This window comes from Moschus berezovskii, chromosome 4 (genome assembly GCF_049115385.1).
Source record: "Moschus berezovskii isolate FMDL1 chromosome 4, NW_MosBer_1.0, whole genome shotgun sequence".
In the NCBI taxonomy this organism is placed as follows: Eukaryota; Metazoa; Chordata; class Mammalia; order Artiodactyla; family Moschidae; genus Moschus; species Moschus berezovskii.
Window position 1 is genome coordinate 4,421,627 of NC_142463.1, and position 23,667 is coordinate 4,445,293.

Sequence of the window (23,667 nt, forward strand, 5' to 3'; positions counted from 1 at the left end):
TGACACTCCAGCTCCGCACGAAATTCAAATTCTCATTAGAGCACAGCCTAAAACACAATCCCCACTTTAACCACGATCCTGAGAAAGGCAGAGATGGGGGGACCTTAACGCGTTCTTCCTATTGACGACAGCCCCGCGGAAAGGAATGAAAGGCTCAGCTTCAAACACTTTGCTGTGAAAGCCTAAAAGGAAGCAAATTCAGCGTGGTAGCGTGAGGCCCGGGCCCTTTCAGACACACCACGGCCACCGACTCGCCGGGTCTGCGACGCGCCCCGTGACACGCCGCCGTGCCAACCCGCATTCTGAGTCACCCAAGCAGATTTAATGCCCTCGCCACAATGCCTCTCTCGGCCTTTTCTTCTGAACGTGGTTAAAGGGAAGATTCCGACCTACCTAGGAAAGGATTTTAATCAGTTTAGTTCCGGAAATAACTATGGAAATTCAGATTTTTCCATTCTACTGCTTCTGAACATTATATTCTAACAAACGGCTGATGAAGCCCCCGTTCTTATTCCCCACCAACCCGTCGAGAGAAATGACATGATAGTCAGCCCTTCTGAATCCCGCATGGAAAAGGCTGAGTGAATAAGCATATGAAAAGCCCAGCCGAAATGAAGCTTCGGAAAATAAGAAAAATACCAACGTCGCCCATCGCTTGTCACGCACCCTACAGATAACCAGCCCCCAACCCCCGTGAAGAGCCTTCCTCCCACGGTCAATCATCTCCGTCCTCGGGAAGCGCGAGCCTGGGAAACCCAGACGAGGCCATGTGGACAGTGGCTGTCAGCAGGGCACGGGTGACTGTGAACGCGTGCAGACTTAACACGGGCCTGCAAAGCACAGGCCGCCCCCGAGATGGGACATCGAAGACCCTCCGGGCCGCAGAGCGTGGAAGCAGTGGGACAGGGAAGGAATCTCGCCCCAAGCTTGGGAGTTCTTGGTGTGTCTTCAGAGGTGCTTCAGAGGGGTAAAGCCCTGACTCACCCCTTTTAACCGGTCACTCAGCAGTGTTTACTGGCACACGCACGCCTCTGACCTCTGCAAGAACCCTTTAACGGAGGTGGAGAAGCCGTTTTACGGGTGAGAAAACTGAGGTCTCTGGAAGGACTATTACCCACATCACCCAGTTTCTGAGACACAGAATCGAACCTGTCACCCTGCTGTCTTCATGCAGCTCTGTCACCAACTGCGTTCTTTCTGGGGCCTTCTAAACTGAATATTGTCATTCTCTTGATTTTGTTTTTATCTCTGCTTTTTATTTTTTAATTGCTTTATTCATCCTATTTTCTTCATAGATTCCTTTAGTTCTGATGTCTTCCTTGCTTTGTAAACCAAATGTTTCATTTTTCCTCCTTCCTGCTTTCAAGGTGTTTAAAGCTATTGCAAAAAAAAAGATAAAACCTCCCAGAGGTACCTCAGATGTTGATTACAGTTTATTTGCCTGTGCGTTTTTCATAAGTGTCTTTAATGTAAACTGGTAATGAACCAAATTTGTGAAATAAAATAAGAATTTCAGTCTGAATCCTATGAAATTAAAATATCTTCAGGCACCATGAGACTCTCAGTCCGAGTCCTGCACAGGTGCTGAAGGTGTGACTTGCCCTCACCTGTTAGCTACTGGCCTTCTGCAGAGCTGAGGGGCAAGGAAAGGGGAGCTGGGGGCTCTGGGGACCCCCTTGGATATACCCCAGCCCCAGGACTGTTGAGGACCTGCTCTGAACAGATTGTAGGTAGGCAATGAATAGCAGCCAGAATTCTCGTGTCTCACGGTTGGCTTATCCGAGACCCAGGTCCCTCCATCTCAGCCCTGCTGACCCTGGGGCCAGCCATTGTTTGCTGAGGGCCATCTGTTCACTGTAGGATGCCCTGCCCCTTCCTTAGCCTCCACCCACCAGGTACCCATAGCGTCCTCACCCCCAGGGGAGACGACCAAAAATGTCTCCAGACCCCGCCCGTTGTTCCCAGGGGACAAAGCAGCTGGCTGAGGCAGGTGTGCCTCCCTCCTTCGATCTCGGCCCATGGGCAGGTATTCGCTCTCCATATTTCTCTGCAATGCATTGTTTCTTGCACAGAAAATGCAGATTGCACCCAGAGGCTGCGGACAGAGGGGCTCTGGACCTGAGTACAGGCTCTATGTGCCCCATTCAGCTGACCAGCACTCTGCAGGGTCTGTGGAATTTGACCATCTCAGGAACCCTGTGAAGCAGGAACTATTATCATCCGACTTTATAAATGAGGAAACAGGATCTTCAAGATTCTCCAGGATAGGAGCACTGCGGGCTCTTTGGGCTTCTTGCTCAGCTGCCCCAACTCTGGCAGAGGTCCCTGTCTTCTAGAAGGCAGACCTCTGCGCTATGGTCCAGCCTTTGGCTAGGCCATCCTGGACATGACCGTGGAAGCCATGTCCATGATGCGTGAGTTGGTTCCCAGATGGTAACGAAATCATATGTGTGTGTGTGAGTGAGTGTAAGAGCCGATACCAGGGAAGAAAACCGTTAGCATTTTACAGAAGAGTCAAGCCATCACTAATCACCCAGGAAGAAAAATGCTTGCTGCAAAAACAAACTGCCTACCATAAATAATTTAATTTCCTATCAGACCTTCCCCAAACTAGCATCATTCCATATTAAATGGCCCTGGTATCAGTATTTTAGAGTCCTGGCAGGCACTGCCTGTATATACTGTCAAAAGTATACAGGAGCTTTCCTTGGAGGGTCCCAGACCACAGACAAAGGGAAGTGAAGTGTTTTTGAATACTGGATAGATCGTTTCAAACATTTAGCTACCATTGCTCAGGAGAGATGAGATCTCAGTGGCTCGTATCCACACAGAGGTACCCTCCAGGAGCTTCCTACTGAAGCCTGGTCCTTCCAGGAGGGAACTTTGGGGACCTTCCTGAGCTAATCCACCATCAACACTCAGCCCATTCAGGGCAGATTCACGTGAGACTCCAGATTCTGCAATGCCAGGCTTAACTTAGATGGAAAGCCTCCTGGACCCATGATTGACGGTCAGTGTCTTCACAGGAGGAGCCCAACAAAGGCAGAATTTCCACATCCCTAAAAAATGGGGTCATACTCCTGAGCTGCTCTCTCCTGGGAAGACCCCAAGAAAAGGTCAGCTGTCAATGATTTGGAATTTCTTGCTACTCAATCAGAGAACTGAGCACCGATGTCCACAGGGTCTCATCCTGGTTTGCAGCAAGGCTGCTGGGAGGACTAACATCCATTGTCCCACGGATTGCCTTGTGCCCAAAGGATTTCACATCTGGTGCTTTCAGTGGCATTATTTTTCAGTAAATAGCTTATACATTGAACCAAATGAAAAGCTTTTAGTACTGACAACAAACTGCCACTTGGGTGGCTTGCAGTGATCCTCCTGCCCACTGCCCTTTGGAATAGAGCATCAGGTGGAAGGGAGAGGAGCAGAAAACCTTCCCCATCTCCAGTGCCAGGCAGAGCTGTCAAGGATCTGATGGTTGATTTCCTCCCCAGCCCAGACCCTGCCCCGCATTGGAGCTCCTGATATCCATGTGGGGTACAAATGCCATCACTTGTTACATCACCAACAGCTTTATTACCATCTCAGAAGGCTGGCATTTTCAAAGACCTTTCTTTTTTTTATTTTTAATAAAACTTTTTATTTTGTATTGGGGTATAGCCAATTAGGTCTTCCCTGGTGGCTCGGACGGTAAAGAATCCACCTGCAATACGGGAGACCTGGGTTCAATCCCTGGGTTGGGAAGAGCCCCTGGAGGAGGGCACAGCAACCCACTCCAGTACTCTTGCCTAGAGAATCCCCAAGGACAGAGGAGACTTGAGGGCTATAGTCCATGGAGTCGTAAAGAGTCAGACACGACTGAATGACTAAGCACAGCACCACACAGCACAACACACAGCCAATTAACAAGCAACGTGGAGAGTTTCAGGTGAGCAGTGAACAGGCTCAGCCACGCATATACACTTATCCACTCTCCCCCAAACTCCTCTCCCATCCAGGCTGCCACACAACACTAAGCAGAGCTCCCCGAGCTATACAGTAGGTCTTTGTTGGTTATCCATTTTAAATACAGCAGTGTGTACGTGTCAAAGATCCTTCCATCACAAGAGACGCCAAAAAGAATGACAGAAGGGCAGAATTCAGACTCTGATCTCTGCATTTGAGGAGAGATGTGGGCTTCTGCCCAGCCCTTCTCCCCCCAGCGGCCACCATAAATCCAAAACCCCACACATGGCCTCTGCCCACTCCACATTTAAAATATTAATTGATGACATCCCCACTGATGTTTCGTGCCTTTGACCTGGGCCTCAATCATCCCACCTGCAGCCACATTGTCCCGTCCATTGCTCCAAGGAGGGATGTTACACCAGAGATCAAAGGAAAGGATTCCAATCTGGATAAGCGGGTCTTTAGGGGGATCCCAGGTGGCTAAGAGATAAAGAATCTGCCTGTAATGCAGGAGAAGCAAAAGATATGGGTTTAATCTCTGGGTCAGGAAGATCCCCTAGAGGAGGAAATGGCAACCCACTCCAGTATTCTTGCCTGGAGAATACCATGGACAGAGGAGCCTGGCAGACTAGTTCATGGGGTCGCAAAGTGTCAGGTATGACTGAGCAACTGAGCAGGCACACACACAGGGGCAGGGCAGAGAAGAAGATTTCTGGAAGGAGCAGAGAGGGCTGTCGCTGGCACATCCCGCAGATGGAGCCTGCACCCCGAAGACACACAGGAGTCTGCGACACTGTGTGCTGAGCTCTGCAGGGAGACGAAATCTACACGACATGTCCAGATTCAGGTCCCCCTCTCTCCCTCCACACCTCCACGCAGGAGGAAGTGACTGGTGATTTTCATGGGCTTCAAGAGTTGGGAATGCAGAAAAGAGCAGGCTGCAGCCTACCCAGTACCCAAGTACACTGTGGTCCAGCGTGGTGTGGAATGGCAGACAGAGACCCTTGAACTGGACTGTCAGAGGAGCCCTGCCTGAGAACCAGAGGACATCTCAGCAGACGCCAGTGGGGATGGGGACGGGGCGCCTCTGGATGGCAGAGATGGGGCCTCAACATTGAATTATTTTTGTTTGCCTATTACAGAGCTGTTTTTCCACTAGTCACGTATGGATGTGATAGCTGGACCACAAAGAAGGCTGAACGCTGAAGCTTTTGATGCTTTTGAAGCTTGAAGCTAATGGTTTTGAACTGTGGTGTTGAAGGCTCTTGAGAGTCCCTTGGACTGCAAGGAAATCAAGCCAGTCAATCCTAAAGGAAATCAGTCCTGACTATTCATTGGAAGGACTGATGCGGAAGCTGAAGCTCCAATCTTTGGCCACCTGATTGCGAAGAGCCGACTCGTTGGAAAAGACTCTGATGCTGGGGAAGACTGAGGGCAGGAGAAGGGGATGACAGGATGAGACGGTTGGATGGCATCACTGACTCAATGGACACGAGTTTGAGCAAGCTCCGGGAGATAGGGAAGGACAGGGAAGCCTAGAGTACTGCAGTTGGACACGAATGAGCAACTGAACAACAAATTGCAGAGTTGAACCTGGGGGTTCAATCCACACCCCGCTTTGCACTGACTACATGGTGAGTGTGTTTCTGTCTGAACTCAGGCCACTAGACAGCACAGAGCAAACTTGCAATCCTTTTCTATCATCAAGAACGTATATTTGGGTCATAATCTCCTCTGATTTCACTTTACCATCCTCCTGTCCCTTCTCCCTGATCTTGGTGTCTTCACCTATGGTTAGGTTATTATTCACCTGCTACATTACCATCTGACCTAAATTCTGTTTGGAAGAAGGCAAGGGCTTCCCTGGTGGCGGCGCAGCGGTAAAGAATCCGCCTGACAATGCAGGAGACCCAGGTTTGATCCCTGGGTCGGGAAGATTCCACTGAAGAAGGAAATGGCAAACCCTTCCGGTATTCTAGCCTGGAGAATCCCATGGACAGAGGAGCCTGGCGGACTAGTCTGTGGGGTTGCAGAGAGCTGGGTACGACTTAGGGGCTAAACCACAACATGGGCCCGAGAACATGCGTATCAAGTAGATGTTTAAAATCACATGTAAGCTGGGTTTCACAACTCTCAGCCCTAAGCCCTCTGAGAAGGGGAGGCCTCCCGCAGTAGGTTGGAAGCAGGGCCTGGGGGGCTGCCTGCTGTGGAAACCGACGTGCCCAGGGTATTTTCCTACGGTGGCACGGGCAGCCCCCAGGTTCCCAGTCGAGCCTGGAGTCCCGGTCCGGGTCCACCTTTGTGTTGGCAAAAGCTCTCTGTTCATCGGTCCAATCAGGGGGAGGTGGGAGGGCCGCACGGGGAGCCACGCCCTCCTCTGGGTTCCTGCCCAGACACGCCCACCAAGCCCCCCCGCTGCTCCTGTGGCCCGTGTAGACCGTAGAGGCTTCATGAGAGGGCTCTTCCTGACTACTAGTAAAGTGGGTTAATTTGGTGACGCACAGGCCAGGATTGTACATATTGCATGGCCAGAAGAACAGGGTCATGGATGGATTACCTTTTAAATGAAGAGTCTGTCTTGACCAGAGAAAAAGAAAGGGCTTAATCCACAGGGCCTCAGCCGGGAAGTGAGTTCCAGTCGCGAAACCCTTTTGGGCAGACGGCAGACCGGGACTTTGCCAATTTTGCATTGACAGGTGCAGCTACCAACCAGCTCCCCTCCCTTAAACATGGGCAGAAATTTAAAAAATATTAAACCACAACACTCGCACTCAGATGTTTTTCCTTTCATGTAATTTCATCCAAGTTAACCTCTTGGGTTTTGCTTTTCCGGCAGTATTCCTTTCTTTAAGCATCTTTATTAGGTTGATCACCTATGTTGTAAATATTTGTATATTATCATCAAACATGCTGCCTGAATGCCAAACATGCTTTGAAAAAAAAATCTTTATTAAAAAAAAAATAACTTACAGATGGAAAGAACTCTCTGGAATACAAGGGTTTGTTTTGTGTGCCGTGTTACAGACTGGGATAGTGTCCTGCATTTATTTTTAATGTCACTTTACAATAATATTAATGTCATAAACTGCATTATAGACCAGTTTTCGTTCCGTATCCCAGACCGGCCCTAGCACCACACAGATATAAAACTATCGTAAATAAAACATTTCAGCCAAGACTGGCGTATATATTTATATATATATATATATATATTTATAGAGAGAGAGGCTTTCAAAACAGCTAACAATTAATGTCATCCTTAGTCAAAACGGAAGTCAAACTAACCTCAGAACTACGACACTGAGTACATGTCAGCATGGATACCTCCCATACGATATTTAAAATATAAACTTTCAAATACATTGAGAGGGTACATTGAGAGTGAGAAAAATAGAGTCTTAATATTTAAATACAAATCCCCATTACAAAACCTTCAGGCAGCACAGAAAAGTCCTATGTTACAGAAGTGCAGGCAAGCCTGTCCCGAAGCTGGTGTGACAAGCGCCGGGGGTTTGTCACAGGGGCCCCACGAGGGTCACGCCGGGCCGAGAGTGAGAAAGGAGCCATAGGGACACAGGCTGCCCCTCTCCATGCCAACGAGGGTCACCAAGCCCGAAGCCACTCGGCTTTCCTCCAGAAAACCAGGCAGCCCGGTGGGTCCCCCCGGCTGGAGCGCAGCACACAGGTCCAGAGGCCACAGGGGGCGCTGTCACTTGGCGTTCTGCTCCAAAGCGGAGTACTCAGTCTCCGACACGCGGGAGGCGTCGATGAGCTTGGTGAGGCCTGTCTTGGCCGAGTACTTGAAGATGAAGGCCTTCATCAGCTCGTAGCGGTAGTTGCGGCTGATGAAGCTGTAGAGCACGGGGTTGGCACAGCAGTGCACCAGGGACAGGCACTGCGTGACATGCAGCGCCGTGAAGAGGAAGGCCTCCAGCTGGCAGGTGAAGGGGATGAAGTGCAGGATGGAGAAGACATCCAGCAGCACCACCAGGTGGTAGGGCAGCCAGCACACCAGGAAGACCACCACGTAGGAGAAGATGATCTTCCGGCTGCTCTGCTTCTCCTGGTCGCTGGAGGAGGCGATGGCGCGGGCCAGCAGGAAGTAGAAGACAGCGATGATGGAGAAAGGGATGGCGAAGCCCAGGACCACGGAGACCAGCTCCATGCCGATGAGCCACTCCTTGACACTGTGCTCGGGGTAGAAGGCCCGGCAGTAGGTCTCGTTGTTGGAGGCGGACGTCACGGTCTTCAGGTAGTAGGTGTCGGGCAGGGACACGCCGAAGGCCAGCAGCCACACCAGGACGCACACGGCACGGCGCACCAGCCTCTTCTTGCGGCCGGAGGTGCTGGCGAAGTAGGCGACGGACAGGTAGCGGTCCACGCTCATGCAGGTGAGGAAGAAGATGCTGCCGAAGAGGTTGATGGAGAAGATGAGGTGGGTGACCTTGCACGTGAGCTCGCCCATGGGCCACTGGTTATGCTGCACGAGGCTGACCACCCAGACGGGGATGGTGACCACCACCCACAGGTCGGCGATGGCCAGGTTCAAGATGTAGCAGTGCGTGTCGTAGCCGGTGGTCTTGGCCTGGATGTTCACCCAGACCACCACGGAGTTGGCGATCATGCCGATCACGAAGATGAAGATGTAGACGAAGGACAGCGTGTACAGCAGGACGCTCTTGTTGGGTATGTGGCCGCACTGCAGCGTGTCCACCGCGATGCAGTCGCTGCCGTTGCAGGGCCAGCTGATGTCGGAGAAGTTCCCCGGCTCCGAGTAATCCAAGAGATGCAGATCCATGGTGTCGAGGGCGGCGGTCCAACGGCCTGCACACAAACGCAAATGCAGTTTTAAAAGACGCAAGAGAAGAATGGATCCGTTGAGCAAATGCTCCAGGCCTGTAAAGCACTTTCCCAGCACCCCTGTCTGCTCAGCAGTTTCACGGTAGCTCCCAAGTAACTTTGCAAAGAAAGGAGAGAAGAAAACTGACCGTGCCAGAATCTGTTAAAACACACCCGGATTCTAAAACCATGTGAACCTGAATCCATCTCTCTCAAAGAGTGAAAGTGTTCGCTTCCTCTGTCTTTGCAGGACTGTGTTCTCAAGAAGTCACCAGCCTGGGCTGTGCCCCGGATGTGAAACTGACACATTCTGGGGGGTCAGAGGGACGTCGGGCAGCTGAGCCTCAGCCCGGAGGTGGCCAGCTCGCTTTCCCCTGCGGACAGCAGAGGCATTTCACCCACGTACCCAAGAGCAGGGGGTGGATCTGTTCCCTGCACTGATGAGTAACAAGCGTCCCGCTCGGCCGTGTCGGGCTGCCTGCGGTTTGCAGACTGCTGGAGGTGTGGACAGGGTATGGCCCGCCCCGTAGTTTCACTGCACCCCCATCCACAGTCTCTGACTTTGCCAAGTGATTCGCAACTCAGAGCCACCGACCGGCCATCTCCGAATGTGGTCACTGGTTTTCCATCTTTTATTTGTGCAGCTGCTTTGAGAGCAACTTGTACCAAGACGCAAAGCTGGGTCTTGGAGGGGCTGGCTTTTCCCACTGGCCTTCCCTTCTGATCTGGCGTAAGGCTAACACTCTCCATGGCACCATCTTGATACCCAGAAGAATCCACGCCTGGGGCGTTGCTGCGCCTGGGCATAACAGCCCACGAACACCAGCTCTGAGAGCTGCCCGGGGCTGTCTCCTGCTGACCTGCCCACCTGAAGGCACTGAAGTCCCCCCACCACCACCCTGGGTGGACAGCCTCCCTGCGACCCCACAGGAAGAGGGTATAAAATGAAACCGCTCGGCCCAAGGGTACCCTGCTGGACGTCACCTTCTAGAGTAAGGGGTCTGTTCCTCCCTCTCCCCCGTCACAGGTAAGGACTGCAAGCCAAGCTTATTTGCCAAGTTCATCTAAAGTGGACCCCAGGCCACACACGAGAGGTCCCGGAGGATGGGGAAGGATGATCTCTGAGTCAGGGCCCAGCGGCTGGGCTAACGTTCCACAGAGACCCAGCTGGGAGAGCACCCTCTGGTGAGCAGACCGTCCTGGGCCGGGATTTGTGCTCCTCCCTCATTAGTGTTTCTTGTGAGCCTCGTTAACCTGTCATCTGCCACTGCTTTCTCAGGGCACCAGCCCCCATCCCCCAGGGCTACCTAAGAACTCAAGGGCTGAGGACAGACTCTAACAGAAGCTCAAAGCTGCATCCTCCCCCTCTCTTGACCTATCAAAAAGCACAGACTAGCTTACTTCTCGCTCCACATTCAAAACTGACCAAATGGCTAAGTGGTCAATGTCCTGCCCTGGAGCTTCCCAAAGACAGCAAGCTGATGCCTTTACATCCAGGGGAAATAAGCAGACGCCCCAGAAGTGAGGCCAACCACCTGATGCCGCCCAGGGCCACCTCAGCCTTCAGACTCACAGCTGAGGACCTGCCCTAGGACCACAGGTATGGAGACGGCCCTCAGCTGCTGTCTGTAAGTGGCAAGTGGCCACTGGTTCCCTTCCAGGTGACCTGACCAGGCCTCAGCGTCCCCTGCTGCTGCTGGACACAGCTGGACCTCTGAGGAGGAGGTGGTGGAACCACGGGGCCTAAGGCCAGGAAACCTGGTGGTCCTCAGAGCCTCCCCCCATCACCAGGAGGACACTCGAGCCCTGGGACCACCGACTTGTTGCAAAACCCAACCAGAGGGCACGCATGGAAAATCAGCAAGGTCAAGTTGAAGTGAAGTGAAGGTCGCTCAGTCGTGTCCAACTCTTTGCGACCCCATGGACTACACAGTCCAGGGGATTCTCCAGGCCAGGATACTGGAGTGGGTAGCCTTTCCCTTCTCCAGGGGATCTTCCCAACCCAAGGATCGAACCCAGGTCTCCCGCATTGCTGGCGGATTCTTTGCCAGCTGAGCCACCAGGGAAGCCCAAGGTCAAGTTAGGACAAATAAACTCATCCTCCTAAGAGACTGTGGAAGACGCAGCTGGAGGACCCAGAGCGGACGTGGACGCACAGCACACACCTGTGAGACACCAGTCCTGGATGGCCTCGGGGGGGCAGGCACCTCCAGACCCTGCCTTCAAGGTCCTCCTGGCCCTCCCGCCACCCTGGGCCGCTGAGCAGCCAGGACCTGATGCTGCCCGCTGCACCGCCAGCTTCAGGAGAGAGGGAGGGGAGGACTGGGGCTTTGCTCTCCTATGTGGCTATAAGGTGTGGCCCCCTTTTGTTTCCCATCTCCTTAAAATGAAACACATCCACAGCTGAGCGTCGTTTCCGATTTTGCCCAGCCACCTCATTCTTTCTGGAGCTGTTAGAAATTGCCCTCTGCTCTTTTGGGAGAAGCACATAAGACACCTTCCAACCTAGCGGGGGCTTCCAACCTTCCAGTGTCATACTTTCTTGTCTTTTCATACTGTTCATGGGGTTCTCACAGCAAGAATACTGGAGCCGTCTGCCCTTCCCTTCTCCAGTGGACCACGTTTTATCAGAATTCTTCACTGTGACCCGTCCATCTCGGGTGACGGACTCGCGGCTCACAGCTGCACTGAGTAACACAAGCCCCTTCACCACAACCAGGCTGTGATCCATGAAACACACTTGCCGCCCGGCATGGGGCTTCCCTAAGGCCTAGTGGTAAAGGTGGCGCTAGTGGTAAGGAACCCTTCTGCCAATGCAGGAGACAGAAAAGACATGGGTTCAATCCCTGGGTTGGGAAGATCCCCTGGAGGAGGAAATGGCAACCCAACTCCAGTATTCTTGCCTGGAAAATCCCACAGACAGAGGAGCCTGGCGGGCTGCAGTCCGTGGGGTTGCAGAGCCGGCGCGACTGAGCGACTAACACTTTCACTTTAGCTTATAAAGCACTTTCAGTCCATGACCTCATCTGACCCGGGGCCCTGCAGAACTCAGCCGGAGGACGAGCCGCTGTCCCACAGAGGTGGGCAGAGCGGGGCTGGGGCCTGGCCGGGGTGCCTTTCCTCTGCCCGCCCTGGCACAGCCCTGCCAGGCGTCCACAGATGCAGCCAGAATCTCTGGGGTCTGCGCCGTGCACAGGGGCTCAAGCAAAAGGAAGCCTGACCGAGATGCTATGCCCCCACCTCCATCTTCCCCCCAAGGAGTCATCCCGCTCACTGGACACACCGTGCCCCCAGCACCCAGGCGGAGGGGCACGGCTCAGTGTGGACGGAGGGGCCCACGGGCGCAGGAGGCCTACAGGAAACACCAGGAGTCTGTGTCCCTCCAAGGCCCACGTCTCCCACACAGCAGACCGTCCACACTCACGCCTCTGGGCCTCGGCATCCCCTGGGCCGCAGCCAAGGTGGGAAAGGCTCGGGGACCCCATCGGGTCCTTAGGTTTCTGGCCTCTGGACAATGAAAACCTGACTTAATGATCACGCGTCCTCTGGGCCCAGAAGGTGACTTAAGAGTCGGTCCACCGCCCCCTCCGCCCTGCAGTCGTCCTCTCCGTTTCCTCTTGGGCAGCATGGGGAACCTTCCAGGAGGGGCTGGGGGGACAGCAGAGGCTTAGGGGGGTGCCATGCTGGAGCTTGAAAGCCAGCTGGCTCACCAATCATCCACCACCAATCACTGACCAGCCACCAGCCCAGGAGATGAGCCAGAGGCCTACACTGTGCCCACCGGCCCTCTTCCAGGGAGCCCACCGGCCCCTCCCCTCCCAGGGTAGAGGCTGCAGGGGTCCAGAGAAGGAAAGGAGGCCACAAGAGGGGAGTTGTGCACACAAGCAGGCAGCAATCCAGCCCCCCGCAGACATAAACAGGAAGCCAAAGAGGGCGGAAAATGCCACAGGAGAGCGCAGCCCGCGTCACCGGTCACTTTTCACCTGTTCTGTTTTGGAAACAAACAAGGGCTCTTTCCAGAAAAAGAGAATAGTATCATGTAAAGACATCTGCCAGGTCATGTCGAATGCAATCGGTGGGCCTCTGAGCCTGTGTCCAGGAGGCCCGAGGTTAACCATGGGTGGTCCCCACACCTAAGACAACGAACTTCCTAAGTCACTGTCTTAGATTTTAACAGGTGATGCTCTCAAGACCCTGACCTGAACAAAGATGTGATCCAGCAACTGCAAAACGTCTACCCAGGCCCCTGGCTCCCCGAGGCCCAGCCAAACCTGAGGGAGAACGGGTGAGGGTGGCAGGGGTGAGGGAGGTGTCCCATCAACTCCCTGAGGCCACTCAAACTCCCTGAGACTCTTCACCAGAGTCTCCACTTGGCCCCAGGAAAAGCGAGGGGTCATCCCATGCAACTGGAAGGCTCACTGCCTATGCCAACTAGGAAGGATGGGCCGTGATCCTCGTATACACGGCGACATCTCCAGGCCATGTGGCTGGTCTGCAATGGCAGGAAGGGCAGTGGTGAGGCTGAGGATCCCAGGGCCTGAAGCCGACTCCCAAGTCCACATGGACCAGACCCCCTCTGCTGCAATAAGCCAGCAGTTCCCTTCCCAGCAGCTTGGGCCAGAGCTCAGGAGGGACTTATGGGTGACAGTCACACCTGCCCACCACCTGCGTCCCTGGGGGTCAGAGCCCCCACCAGGGAGGGCAGGAGAATGAGAGAGGACTTCTGACACAGGTTAATAACATCTGCGTAAGATTCCTCGTGGAAGGAAAGCGACAGGGCTTGGGAGAAAGATTCTTCCAGTTCTTTTATCTCACAAGTTCACACATTCTCTTCGCAAAATACATACTCCCAAGATGCAAGGATGTTTACTGAAGCACTATTTATATACCAGCAAAAAAAACTGGAGACAACATGAATGTCGATCCATAAAGGACCTCAAACCCCTATCTGGAGTATAATACAACTGTGCAAAGAAAGAGGGAATGCTTTTATGAACACGGAAAGTTACACTTACACACCTGCCAAGAAAAGAATCATGTGCATTTTCACAGGTACACGTGTGTGCAGAAGCGGCTTCCCAGGTGGCACTGGTGGTAGAGAGCCTGCCTGCCAAGGCAGGAGACTCAAGAGACGTGGGTTCAGTCCCTAAGCCAGGAAGATCCCCTGGAGGAGGGCACGGCAACCCACCCCAGTATTCTTGCCTGGAGAATCCCACGGACACAGGAGCCTGGTGGGCTGCGGTCCATCAGGTCACAAAGAGTCGGACACACACCCATACGTGCGTAAAAGCGCGGGAAAAGCTCTGCAGTGAGCGTAAAACTGGGCTGGAAGTGCGGGATGAGAGGACAAAGAGGGGACTGTAGCTTTCACCCGACACACTTCTGTGTGATTTGAAACTTGGCATCAAGAGTTATGGAAATTTTACTGGAGGGAGGAATGTCCCACAGGACAAGGACGCTTCGTGGTCCATTTTTTCTAGACCAGAGGGACCCCGCTGAAAAGAAAGCAGTAATCAGCATCACTTTTTCTCGTTCCCTTTTTCCCAATGGGTACTGGTTTCTCTCACCAAGCTCCCTCTACAGGGATCACTTCCTGTAAATTCCGGGTCCAACATCTGCACCCAGAGAGCATCACACTTCTACCAGGACAGGATGTAGATTTTCCTATGGCCTGCAGGATGGAGAACCACTGTCTGTCCACCATGTCACCCCCACCCCCCAACCCCGCACTGGCATCTGTAAGAGACTCATCTACCCACTCACGTCCCCATTTACTGGAAGGGAGATGTCCCCTCACCTCTCAGGCTTATTATTCATCAATCAAGGTTCCCTGGTGACCACAGGGCAGCTCCAAGCGGCCCCCAGTGGTCTCCCTGCGCTCACCCAGCAAGCTGAGGGCAAAGCCAGAACGAGGCATCTCCACGTTCAGGGTCTCCGTGGGCCGGTGCTCTGGCCTGCAAGGAGCACGTCCTTCCACTGGACCACAGTCGTTCCCTGCAGGACACAGACTGCCCCACGTTCAGGTCCCCAGCCAGAGGTCCGCAGCACCGCCTTCAGCATGTCTGCAGTTTCCAGTCACAGACTTGGAACACCCCTCCCGACCGGCCCGGCAGGCCCTCCTCTCCCCAGTAAATCCCATCCCCATTCGTGCCCTCCATTACTCCCACTCCCAGCCAGGCCTTGCCCCTTCACGCCGTGTTGCTGGGCTGTTCCCCTGTCCCCCCTCCTTCCTCCTCTAGCCCCCACCCCCACGATGTCTTACTGCCTGTGTGCAGGGCAGCCAGCAATGGCACCTGGACAAAGCAGGTGATCAATGAATTCATAATCAATCAATCAACAGTGACTCAAGCTCCCGAGACCAGAAATGTGAGACTATCAATGGAAACAGCAGCCCCGAGGAGACATTTCCAGAACCGTCCCTTGAGCTAAGTCTCACCCGTTTCTATGCCCCCTGGTGTTTATGAAGCCCCTTCTGTGAGAGGCACTGCTCTGGGGCAATAACAGACCAGAATCATCACTCCCCACGCACCCCCGGGGACCCGCCAGCTAACCGAGAGGGTCGGGAAGGCAGGAAGGCAGTGTGGATGCTGCTGGAAGGTGGAGAGGGACTTCCGCTCCAGTGACCGATGGGGACCCCCCAGAGGAAAGTGGGTGCTGGGGTGGCCAGTGACGTGCTACAGGAGGGTCACCGAACCTAGCTGAGCCTGTCCATGCGGGAGCCACCACGGTCTTGAACAAGGGCCTGGCTTTGGGGCAGAAAAGGGTTTTGAGGGACGAGGCAGCACAAACCACGCAGAAGGCCTGCAGGGGAAGCCGGGTGCTTGTCAGGCCAGGGTGCAGTGCAGAGAAGGTAATGTGGGCCAGGGCACCCAGGGCACCGACTCGGACGCCAAGGGGACCCTGGGCTCTCCGGGACCTGTGCCCACAGGTGACCTTCTTCATTGGCTTTTCTGCTATTGGGGCTCAACTCATGTCCTTCCAGGGTGGAATTTCACGGAACAACTCAGTCTTGTCCCAACACGATCACCCAGCCTGGCTAACCTTGCCGCTGGGCACCTGGAAACTGAGGCCAGACAGGCTGCAGGACCAGAAACTCAGGGGTGTGTGTGGCTGAAACCAGCTCTGTTCATCCTCCCCACTCCCCAGGGGCTCTCCGGGGGACACAGACTCTGGTCTCCTGAGAAAGCCCCACCCTTTCTACTCCAGGAGTGCAATTTACATACGGAAGACCTGCACCATTCCTTTCTTTTTTAAAATTAGTTAATTTATTTTAATTGGAGGCTAATCACAATATTGTGGTGTTTTTGCCAAACATCGACATGAATCAGCCACGGGTATACATGTGTCCCCCCACCCCCCTCCCCACCCATCCCTCTGGGTTGTCCCAGAGCACCGGTTCTAAAAGTCCTTTGGAAACTGCACGGCTCTGGGGTTTGTCTCATTTCTTAATCAGTCCTGAATTAAGTCTATGGGGATGTCCAGGAGAGTTTCCGCCCAGGCTTGAGAGGCCACCTACTAGGGCTGAGAGCAGAATGGAGGCAGGAGGGCAGTCTGTCTCCCCCCACCCCCGTCAAACAAACAGAACAATACCATCCTGGCTGCTGTTATTTTTCACAAGAACTGCTGAGTCGTTTGAGAACTCAAAAAAGCAATGAGAGAGAGAGAAAAATCCAAACCCTAATCCAGATAGAGGCCATCTATTTCCAGAGTCCTCAGACACACTTCGCATTGATACACGGGAGAATTTGGGGAAACAGAAGGAACCCCACATCCAGAAACCTGATCTGTTCTATTGTGCTCAGCGGCCTGACTGGGAAGCGGCACAGGACCCAGGAGGGCAGACCCAGAGGTTCCCACGGCACAAAGGCTGCCGTCTGGGTTGGCGGGTGTAACCAGAGCCATAATTCCCACCCAGCTTAGAAGCAAGACGAGCGGTGGGGGGTCAGCCAGCCTAGGACAGCCCCAAACCCTGGGCTACACACCGCGGGGTTCCCATCTTAGACTTACAACTAGGAGAAGACTGGACAGAGGTTTCCTGGACCGCGAGAGAACCGGGAGGTGCTAGCCATCTGGCTGGCAGTCCCCCAGGCAGCCCCCTGCCCCCTTATCTGTCCCCTGCCCGAGGGCACCACCCGAGGGGGTCTCAGCCCCTCCACCTCGGAACAAAGCAGAGTCAGCTTCCAAATCTACTTAGGGCTCAGCAAAATTTTCACTATGAAAATACGCAACTCTCTCATCACTTGAAGAACCAAGCAACGACGTTTGTTTTTTTCCACTTCTAAGCTGAGTCAATTCTTGTGTAACCAAAGGATCAAAGATTCCAGCAGCAAATCATTAAGTATTCAAAATCAGAGAACTGCCCCCTTTTTCCTCATTCTTTCCTTTTTTTCTGCTTGCTTTCACTTTAATAAAACATATGTCTCCCAGAGCTATAATTTCCTGGACTTTTAAAAACACTTGACATGACACACAAAGTTCCACCTACACACATGCAATTTGTCTGGAAGCCCTTCTAAAACTATTTCTGTCCCTGAATAAAAACCAAGTTCTGTGGTTGCCTGGATGAAAAATACAAATACTTTCTAGCCCGGAATTCTACTCGTGTTCTGCAGAATCACTGAGAACCATCTCAAGTCCTAAAACCTTTAAGGTTTCTTTCTTCTCCTGGTTACCCTTAGGGTTCATAAAATGACTCTCTTTCAGTCTCAGGTTTGAGTAACCAATTTCCCTGGTGTCTCCTGGAAAACACGAGCCTCTCTCTCTGCCTGGAATGATCAGACAAAAAGCCACTGTTCCTGATTAAGAAGGTTTTTTTTTGTTTTGGGTTTTTTTTTTCCATCCAGAAAGACTATACTTCTCCTGTTCTGGACCTGATTAGAAACCATAATACCTTCTCCAGTCTCTCAAGATGGGATGTTAATACGGGATAACCTCGGAAGTCCTGACTCAGTTAAGCATCTGCATGCTGCCTGCACTGTACTTTCCAGAACTTTTAAAAAATGACAACTGCAATGCACACCCCTTTAAAAAATCAGATGAGCAGCAAAACACAGCAGCAAGTCTCAATTTTCTTTTGCTTTTCCACCAGAATCCCATGCAGCCCTCCTCCCCCACCCCCATCCCCAGGAGCTTGTGGTGTGGGGCTCCACAGTTGGTGCACACTGGAGTGTTTATGGCAGAGACTGGGGAAAAAAGAGCAAATTGTTTCCAAGTTAGAGCTCCCCATGTGCAACTCTGCTTTAGAAAAAGGCTCTGCATCTGGGGAAGCTCAAGGGCTGATGAAAGAAGGGCAAGCAGTTTATCCATTTAAAATCTATGGAAAGTGAAGCGCAGACACCAGCCGCCTCCACTTGCCTTTCTAGGAGAGCCTATTTGATCTCCGCATTTCCCTGGAATAAATAAAGCAACACAAAGGCAGCATCTGCCCGTTTAAAGAGAAAAGAAAAAGTTACCACACTGAGACTCTGCAGAATGAATGTTTCAAGAGATGTCAGGGCATGAAATACCTTCAAAGGGCTGTAAACCATTTCGGGTTGGGGGGGGGGGCTCTTCTACGTCTGGAAAACGTAATGATCCTGGTGTGAGCAAATGAATTGAGAGAAAGAAAGAAAGAGAAAGAAAAAGGGAGACAGGCAGTCTGACTTTTACAACTTCTCATTCTCCCTGGAACTTACAAGTCTTGGCTAACCACCCAAGCCTGACCTCACTGCAGAGTTTTGAGTCACTCCTCAGATCTTTATGCAGGCGAACAAAATCAAACAAAATTCATGTTTTTTTTACTTCGAGAGCACAATCCAGTGCAAAATCCTAGACTTGTGTGTGCCTTTTTGTTTTTTCCAACTGAAGTCGGATTTAACACCTTCTGAGCGAACAGCAAATAGTCAGATTAAGAAGGATGCAGTGGAGGGACAAGACAGCCGGGCTGTATTTAACATTCACTCTTACAGCTTCCGGATTTACAGGCTCTGGTAATCCTCCAGAGCACTGAATTCAAACCCATTCTGGACCCACAACGACTCTCAGCCCGGTTTTCTTCTCCGCTGGAGGACGCCTCTTCATAAAGGGCACATCTTTCGGGAACTACACGTTTAGTGCCAGCTCTGTTTCCCCAGTGGAGAGACAGAAGAGAAAACAGGTAGGCAGCGGTGCCAAGCTGACCCCGATGCCAACTTTGAGCAAGAGGGATGGACAGTCTGCTTGCAGATGAACCTCAGATTCCTCAATTCAACAGACACACAGAGAGAGCGCCTTGCACTTCAGAAAACAGCCCTTGTTGACTTTCTGCAGCCCACGGGAAGCCGCCAGTTAGCAGCCGCACTTCGCAAGGCAGCACGCCGCCTGGGCTTTCGGAAACCAGAGCTGCGGACTCGCCAGCACCCATCAGAGCTTATTAGAAAGAAGAGCTCTAGAAAAAGACCACTGCGCTTAAGAGCAGACCCCTGCCCGCCGTCCACCTGGTGACCCAGCAGCGTCTCCTTACCTGGCGGCTGGGCTCCTCCGGCTCCGGGCTCGCCTTCTGGGTTCCGGCGCTCGGTGCCTTACGGCTGAGCAGTTTGCAGAAGTGTGAGCTTTCCGGGGCTGCAGACTCGCGTTATATACACTGCGGGCGGGCGGCCTCTAGATGGCAGCTTTGTAACCGGCATCTGCTGCTTCCCTTCCCGGGCCCCCTCCCCCTCCATTCTCCCGCCCCGGCCACCCTCCCTCCGTGCGCGCGCGCGCCGGGGCGCGCGCACACACATGCTTGCATGCACGCACACACTTGCACGCGCGCGCGCACCCTCACCTCTCTTGTAAACCCCGATCTGTGGTTTCCGGCCAAGCTCTCGCACACAAGCATACTCTGGGGAAATCCTAGCCTGCCTTCATTTGCAGAGTCTAATGAAGCTACAAGGTCCAGACCCTAGGTGGAGGGGGGAGATGCGTCAGCAGAAGAAACACCGGCAAAGAAACCCCAGCGCTTTGCCAAATCATCAAATATTTATCTGGGTCTCAGGGATATCTTTAATAATCCCGTTAACAACAAGAATTCCTTTGAATGCCTCTTAGCTCTAGGGAAGACTTTGTTCCCAAGACAAATTGCTCTGAACTTCTGAACTTCGGTGTTGATTTATTAAGACTGGGTTGTTTTTGTTAATTCCTCCAAAACAGAAGCAACAGTTTTGGAAGGGGAGCAATGAATCTGTACCACATCATACTACCCCCAAAGGAGGAGACAGGGTATTTGTAATAGATTTCATTTAGATTCTTTTATTTGTAAATCTTGAAAGTCTAGTGAAAATAACCTTCTGAACCACCTACCTAGTGCCAGACACACATTAGAGGTATCAGACATGTCTTTTGATAATGTCCTCTTCGGAGGTTAATTTAACAAATATTTACTTTTATTATTGACATATACATTCTTATCTAGAAGTGGGTAGCTGAAGTTCTGTCCATGGGGGAATTAGACCTAAAAATGTGCTTCACATAATAATCACCTCTACTGCCCTATTTAGATAAATCAAGGGTAAGACAAGGACCTGAACTTTCACTTTTAAAACCATGCTTACTGAGCTTTTCCCCCAGAGTAATGTCCTGGTCTGTGGCTTCTGTTTTGCTTTCTGCCTCCTGCTGTTAGCTCCATGGCTCAAGTCACTTATGAAGGCACCCAGTCCTCTCCCCTCCCTCTCCCCAGCCCAAACTTTCTGAGGTTCTTTTTATACTTCTACTAAAAATACCAGCAGACGGCCAAATGCCGAGTCTGGAGAATTGGGAGGTCAAACTCTTAGGCAGCCAGAAGGCCTCCGTGTTGCAGAAAGCCCTCAATAAAAGAAATATTTTGTTTAGATGAAACTTCACCAGCACAGTGGAAATCACTCCAAAATACAAGCTAAGAGCACACCTGCTCCGGGAGGCTCTCAGAGGGGGTCTGCCCACGCTGTCCCTGCTCCTTGGGTCGCTGTCCTTAGCAACTGGCATAGACCTTCTTCCTGCCCAGTCTCCTGGGCACCCGAAGCCCCATCTCTGAGCTCGCAGAGTGAAAGTGGCCATGAAGTAAAACCGCGGGCCGCCGGGAATCACACACGCAGGATTTGGGGGAGTCTGTAAGTACACGCTCAGGACTTTTCCAGACCTGTTTTCTCCTGGCAGGTGACCCTGCATCTGAGCCTGACAAATGCCCGCGGCAGCGGCCAGGACAGAGCTGCCCTCCTCCTGACAGCGATGCACAGGCTGACCTTCTATGTCTATGAACTTGATCTGTCCCTCAGTGAACGCGATTCACCTTTGGCAGGTTTGGGGGCCAGACCGAAAGGCAGGATGGGTTTGAATCTGCTCTCAATTAGGCGTGCTGTGTTGAAAAGAAAGCAAGCCTCCTCACAGAAAAACCAGCGTGACAGGATGCAGTTGCTAAGGCGGAGGAAGGAAAAGTCAAACTAGATGTTAAAAATAAAAAGAACCCACTTAAGGTAAGATGCTGTGGGGCCCGCGCTCCCGGAGAGGGCTGGGCTGCGGCGCCCAGCTCAACGTACAGAGGAGGGTGAGGGGCGCAGGGATCCTGGTACCGGTTTGGGTACAGAGCTGTGTGCGCCTGCCCACCACCCTCCTGGGTCCGAGTACTCCCCTGGCTGTCCCCACTCCAGTCTTCTCGGAGAACCCAGTCCTGGGGGATTTGAGAGGGTAAGTAAGCCAGGTTTTGCTGGGAACAGGAATCCATCACCCTGGGACCCAAAATGTCTCTTGCAACGTTTGGAAGTCTGCCCTGCTGTTAGGATTGCCTTTCTAATGGAGGGGTTAGTTGGGGAGGAATGGGTTTGCTTACCCCCATGGGAAATTTGAAGCAGAAATGGGTCGCTGTGCCTAGGGTTGTCCAGAACTCATAGTTCCTTGACCCATTCCTAGCCCTGACTACTCTGTGCAGTGGCGCCGTCAAGGGGTATTCAGCCAAGCCCCCCTTTCCCTGTCTATAATCTGCACCTGGGATTTTAGACCCCCACAGAGCAGCTGTCCCCACTGGTCTCTTATTTGCCTGTGGATGTGGCCCCATCAACCTCCTACCTCGAAACCCCAGCTCCCTTTCAGAGGGATCCTGGAGGGCCAGACTTGTGGCGAGCTGGGTGGGGGCTTCAGGGGGGCACAGTTAGGATGAAGAGACGGTGGTCTCCTGATGACAAGCAGGGTGGGGGCTTTGGGGGGCACAGTAGGATGAAGAGACAGTGGTCTCTGATGACTGCATATGTGGCCCACAGAGGCTCCCCTGCACCGTTGCCCAAGGGCCAAAGACTAACCCGGCCCCAGGGCGGGTCTTCCTCGCAACCTCAGCACATCACACGCATGTTACAGATTCTTGGAACCAGCCAGAGGCTTGGCCTGGCAGGAGTCATCTCAGCCAGGACTGGACATCCCCCTTGAACTACAGATGCCAATGCCTGGCATGGTGAAAGGACCTGGAAGGGAAGACAGAGCCCTGCCCGCAAGGGGATGGAGGTCCCAGGCTGGGCTCAGGTCCGATGGGTCTGATTTAGAGCCTGACTCACACACCATGTCTCCTTAGGCATCTTATCTCTTTGGATGCTTAGGTTCCTGTCTTTAAAGTGATTATAACAGAACCTTCAGTTCTTGGCAGGTGCATCTCAGGCTTAGGATTTCCCTCGTAGCTCAGCCGGTAAAGAGTCAGCCTGCGATGCGGGCGATCCCCATTTGATTCCTGGGTCGGGAAGATCCGCCGGAGAAGGGATAGTCTACCCAATCCAGTATTCTTGGCCTTTCCTGGTGGCTCAGCTGGTAAAAAATCCACCTGCAATGTGGGAAACCTGGGTTTGATCCCTGGGTTGGGAAGATCCTCTGGAGAAGGGAAAGGCTATCCACTCCAATATTCTGGCCTGGAGAATTCCATGGACTGTATAGTCCATTGGGGTCACAAAGAGTCACAAAAAGTCGCAACTGAGCAACTTTCACTTTCACTCTCAGGCTTAAATGAAAAGGTTGGAGGCACCTTGTAGGTCCCAGAAAGGCTATTTCTCTCCTTCCTCATCCCCTGGCCCTGGCCAAATTCTGGTGACGCAGAGCACCACTGAAGATATAAAACTAAAGCCTTGCAACATTTTATGAACTCTTTCCTAAACTTTGCGCAATAACAGCTGTGAGTGTGTGACTTTTGCCAGTTTCTTTCCTAAGTTTTGCATTCTTTCAGTTAACCATCACAGCAGCCCTTAACATAAAATGTCTTTTTTTTGTCCTGCTTTTGTAACTGAGGAAACTAAGGCCCAGAGGGAGTGGGCAGCCTGCCCCTGGGCAGGGAGTGGCGGGGTGGGGAAGTGGGGGAGGGGGTGGTCATTGCCTGTGAAAAAGAGGGAGATTCAACCTGGTTTACCCAGCTTTCTAGCACCGAAAGACATACTCATTAAAGAAATGTAAAAAGTGTATCAGGGTTCTAAAAGCAGACTCTTGGATGAGAATTCAGGGGGCACTGATGTATTAAAGAAGTGCTCCCAGAATAAGCACGCAAGTGTAGGGGGAAACATAACCAGAGATAACATTTCTGACTAAGTCTCAACTGTAGCCTGATCCCTGATGTCTCTCTGAAGCCTAAATTGCACCCTAATTTGTGCCAACGCCAGGCAAGGAAGCTAGTTTTCCTGTCCTGTATCCTTCAACCAGTGGATCTGGGCTGCTGGGTGATGGGTCGGGGAATGTAACCACAGATCCTTCCTGTTCTTAACCTGCGTGGGCAAAACTGCTCAAGGAATCGAGGTCAGCCTCTCACAGATTCACCCAGGCTCAAGCCTGGGCAGTAAACTCACATTAAGGGTGCCCGGGGGGAACATAGAACCAGAAAGGGATCAAGGGGGCCTGGGAGCAACACCGCCAGCGTCCACTGCACTTGGCCTGTGGGGCATATAT

General features: G+C 52.6%; 1 protein-coding gene across 1 annotated transcript; it reads right to left on the reverse strand.

Annotated features, from left to right (window-relative positions):
• Positions 1–6,870: 6,870 nt before the first annotated feature.
• ACKR3 (atypical chemokine receptor 3) lies at positions 6,871–19,399 on the reverse strand. The gene is made up of 2 exons (XM_055403177.2): positions 19,268–19,399; positions 6,871–8,772 (listed from the first exon to the last, which is right to left on the reverse strand). The coding sequence occupies exon 2, from the start codon at positions 8,744–8,746 to the stop codon at positions 7,658–7,660; it is 1,089 nt and encodes a 362-aa protein (XP_055259152.2). The 5' UTR covers positions 8,747–8,772; positions 19,268–19,399; the 3' UTR covers positions 6,871–7,657.
• Positions 19,400–23,667: the final 4,268 nt, after the last annotated feature.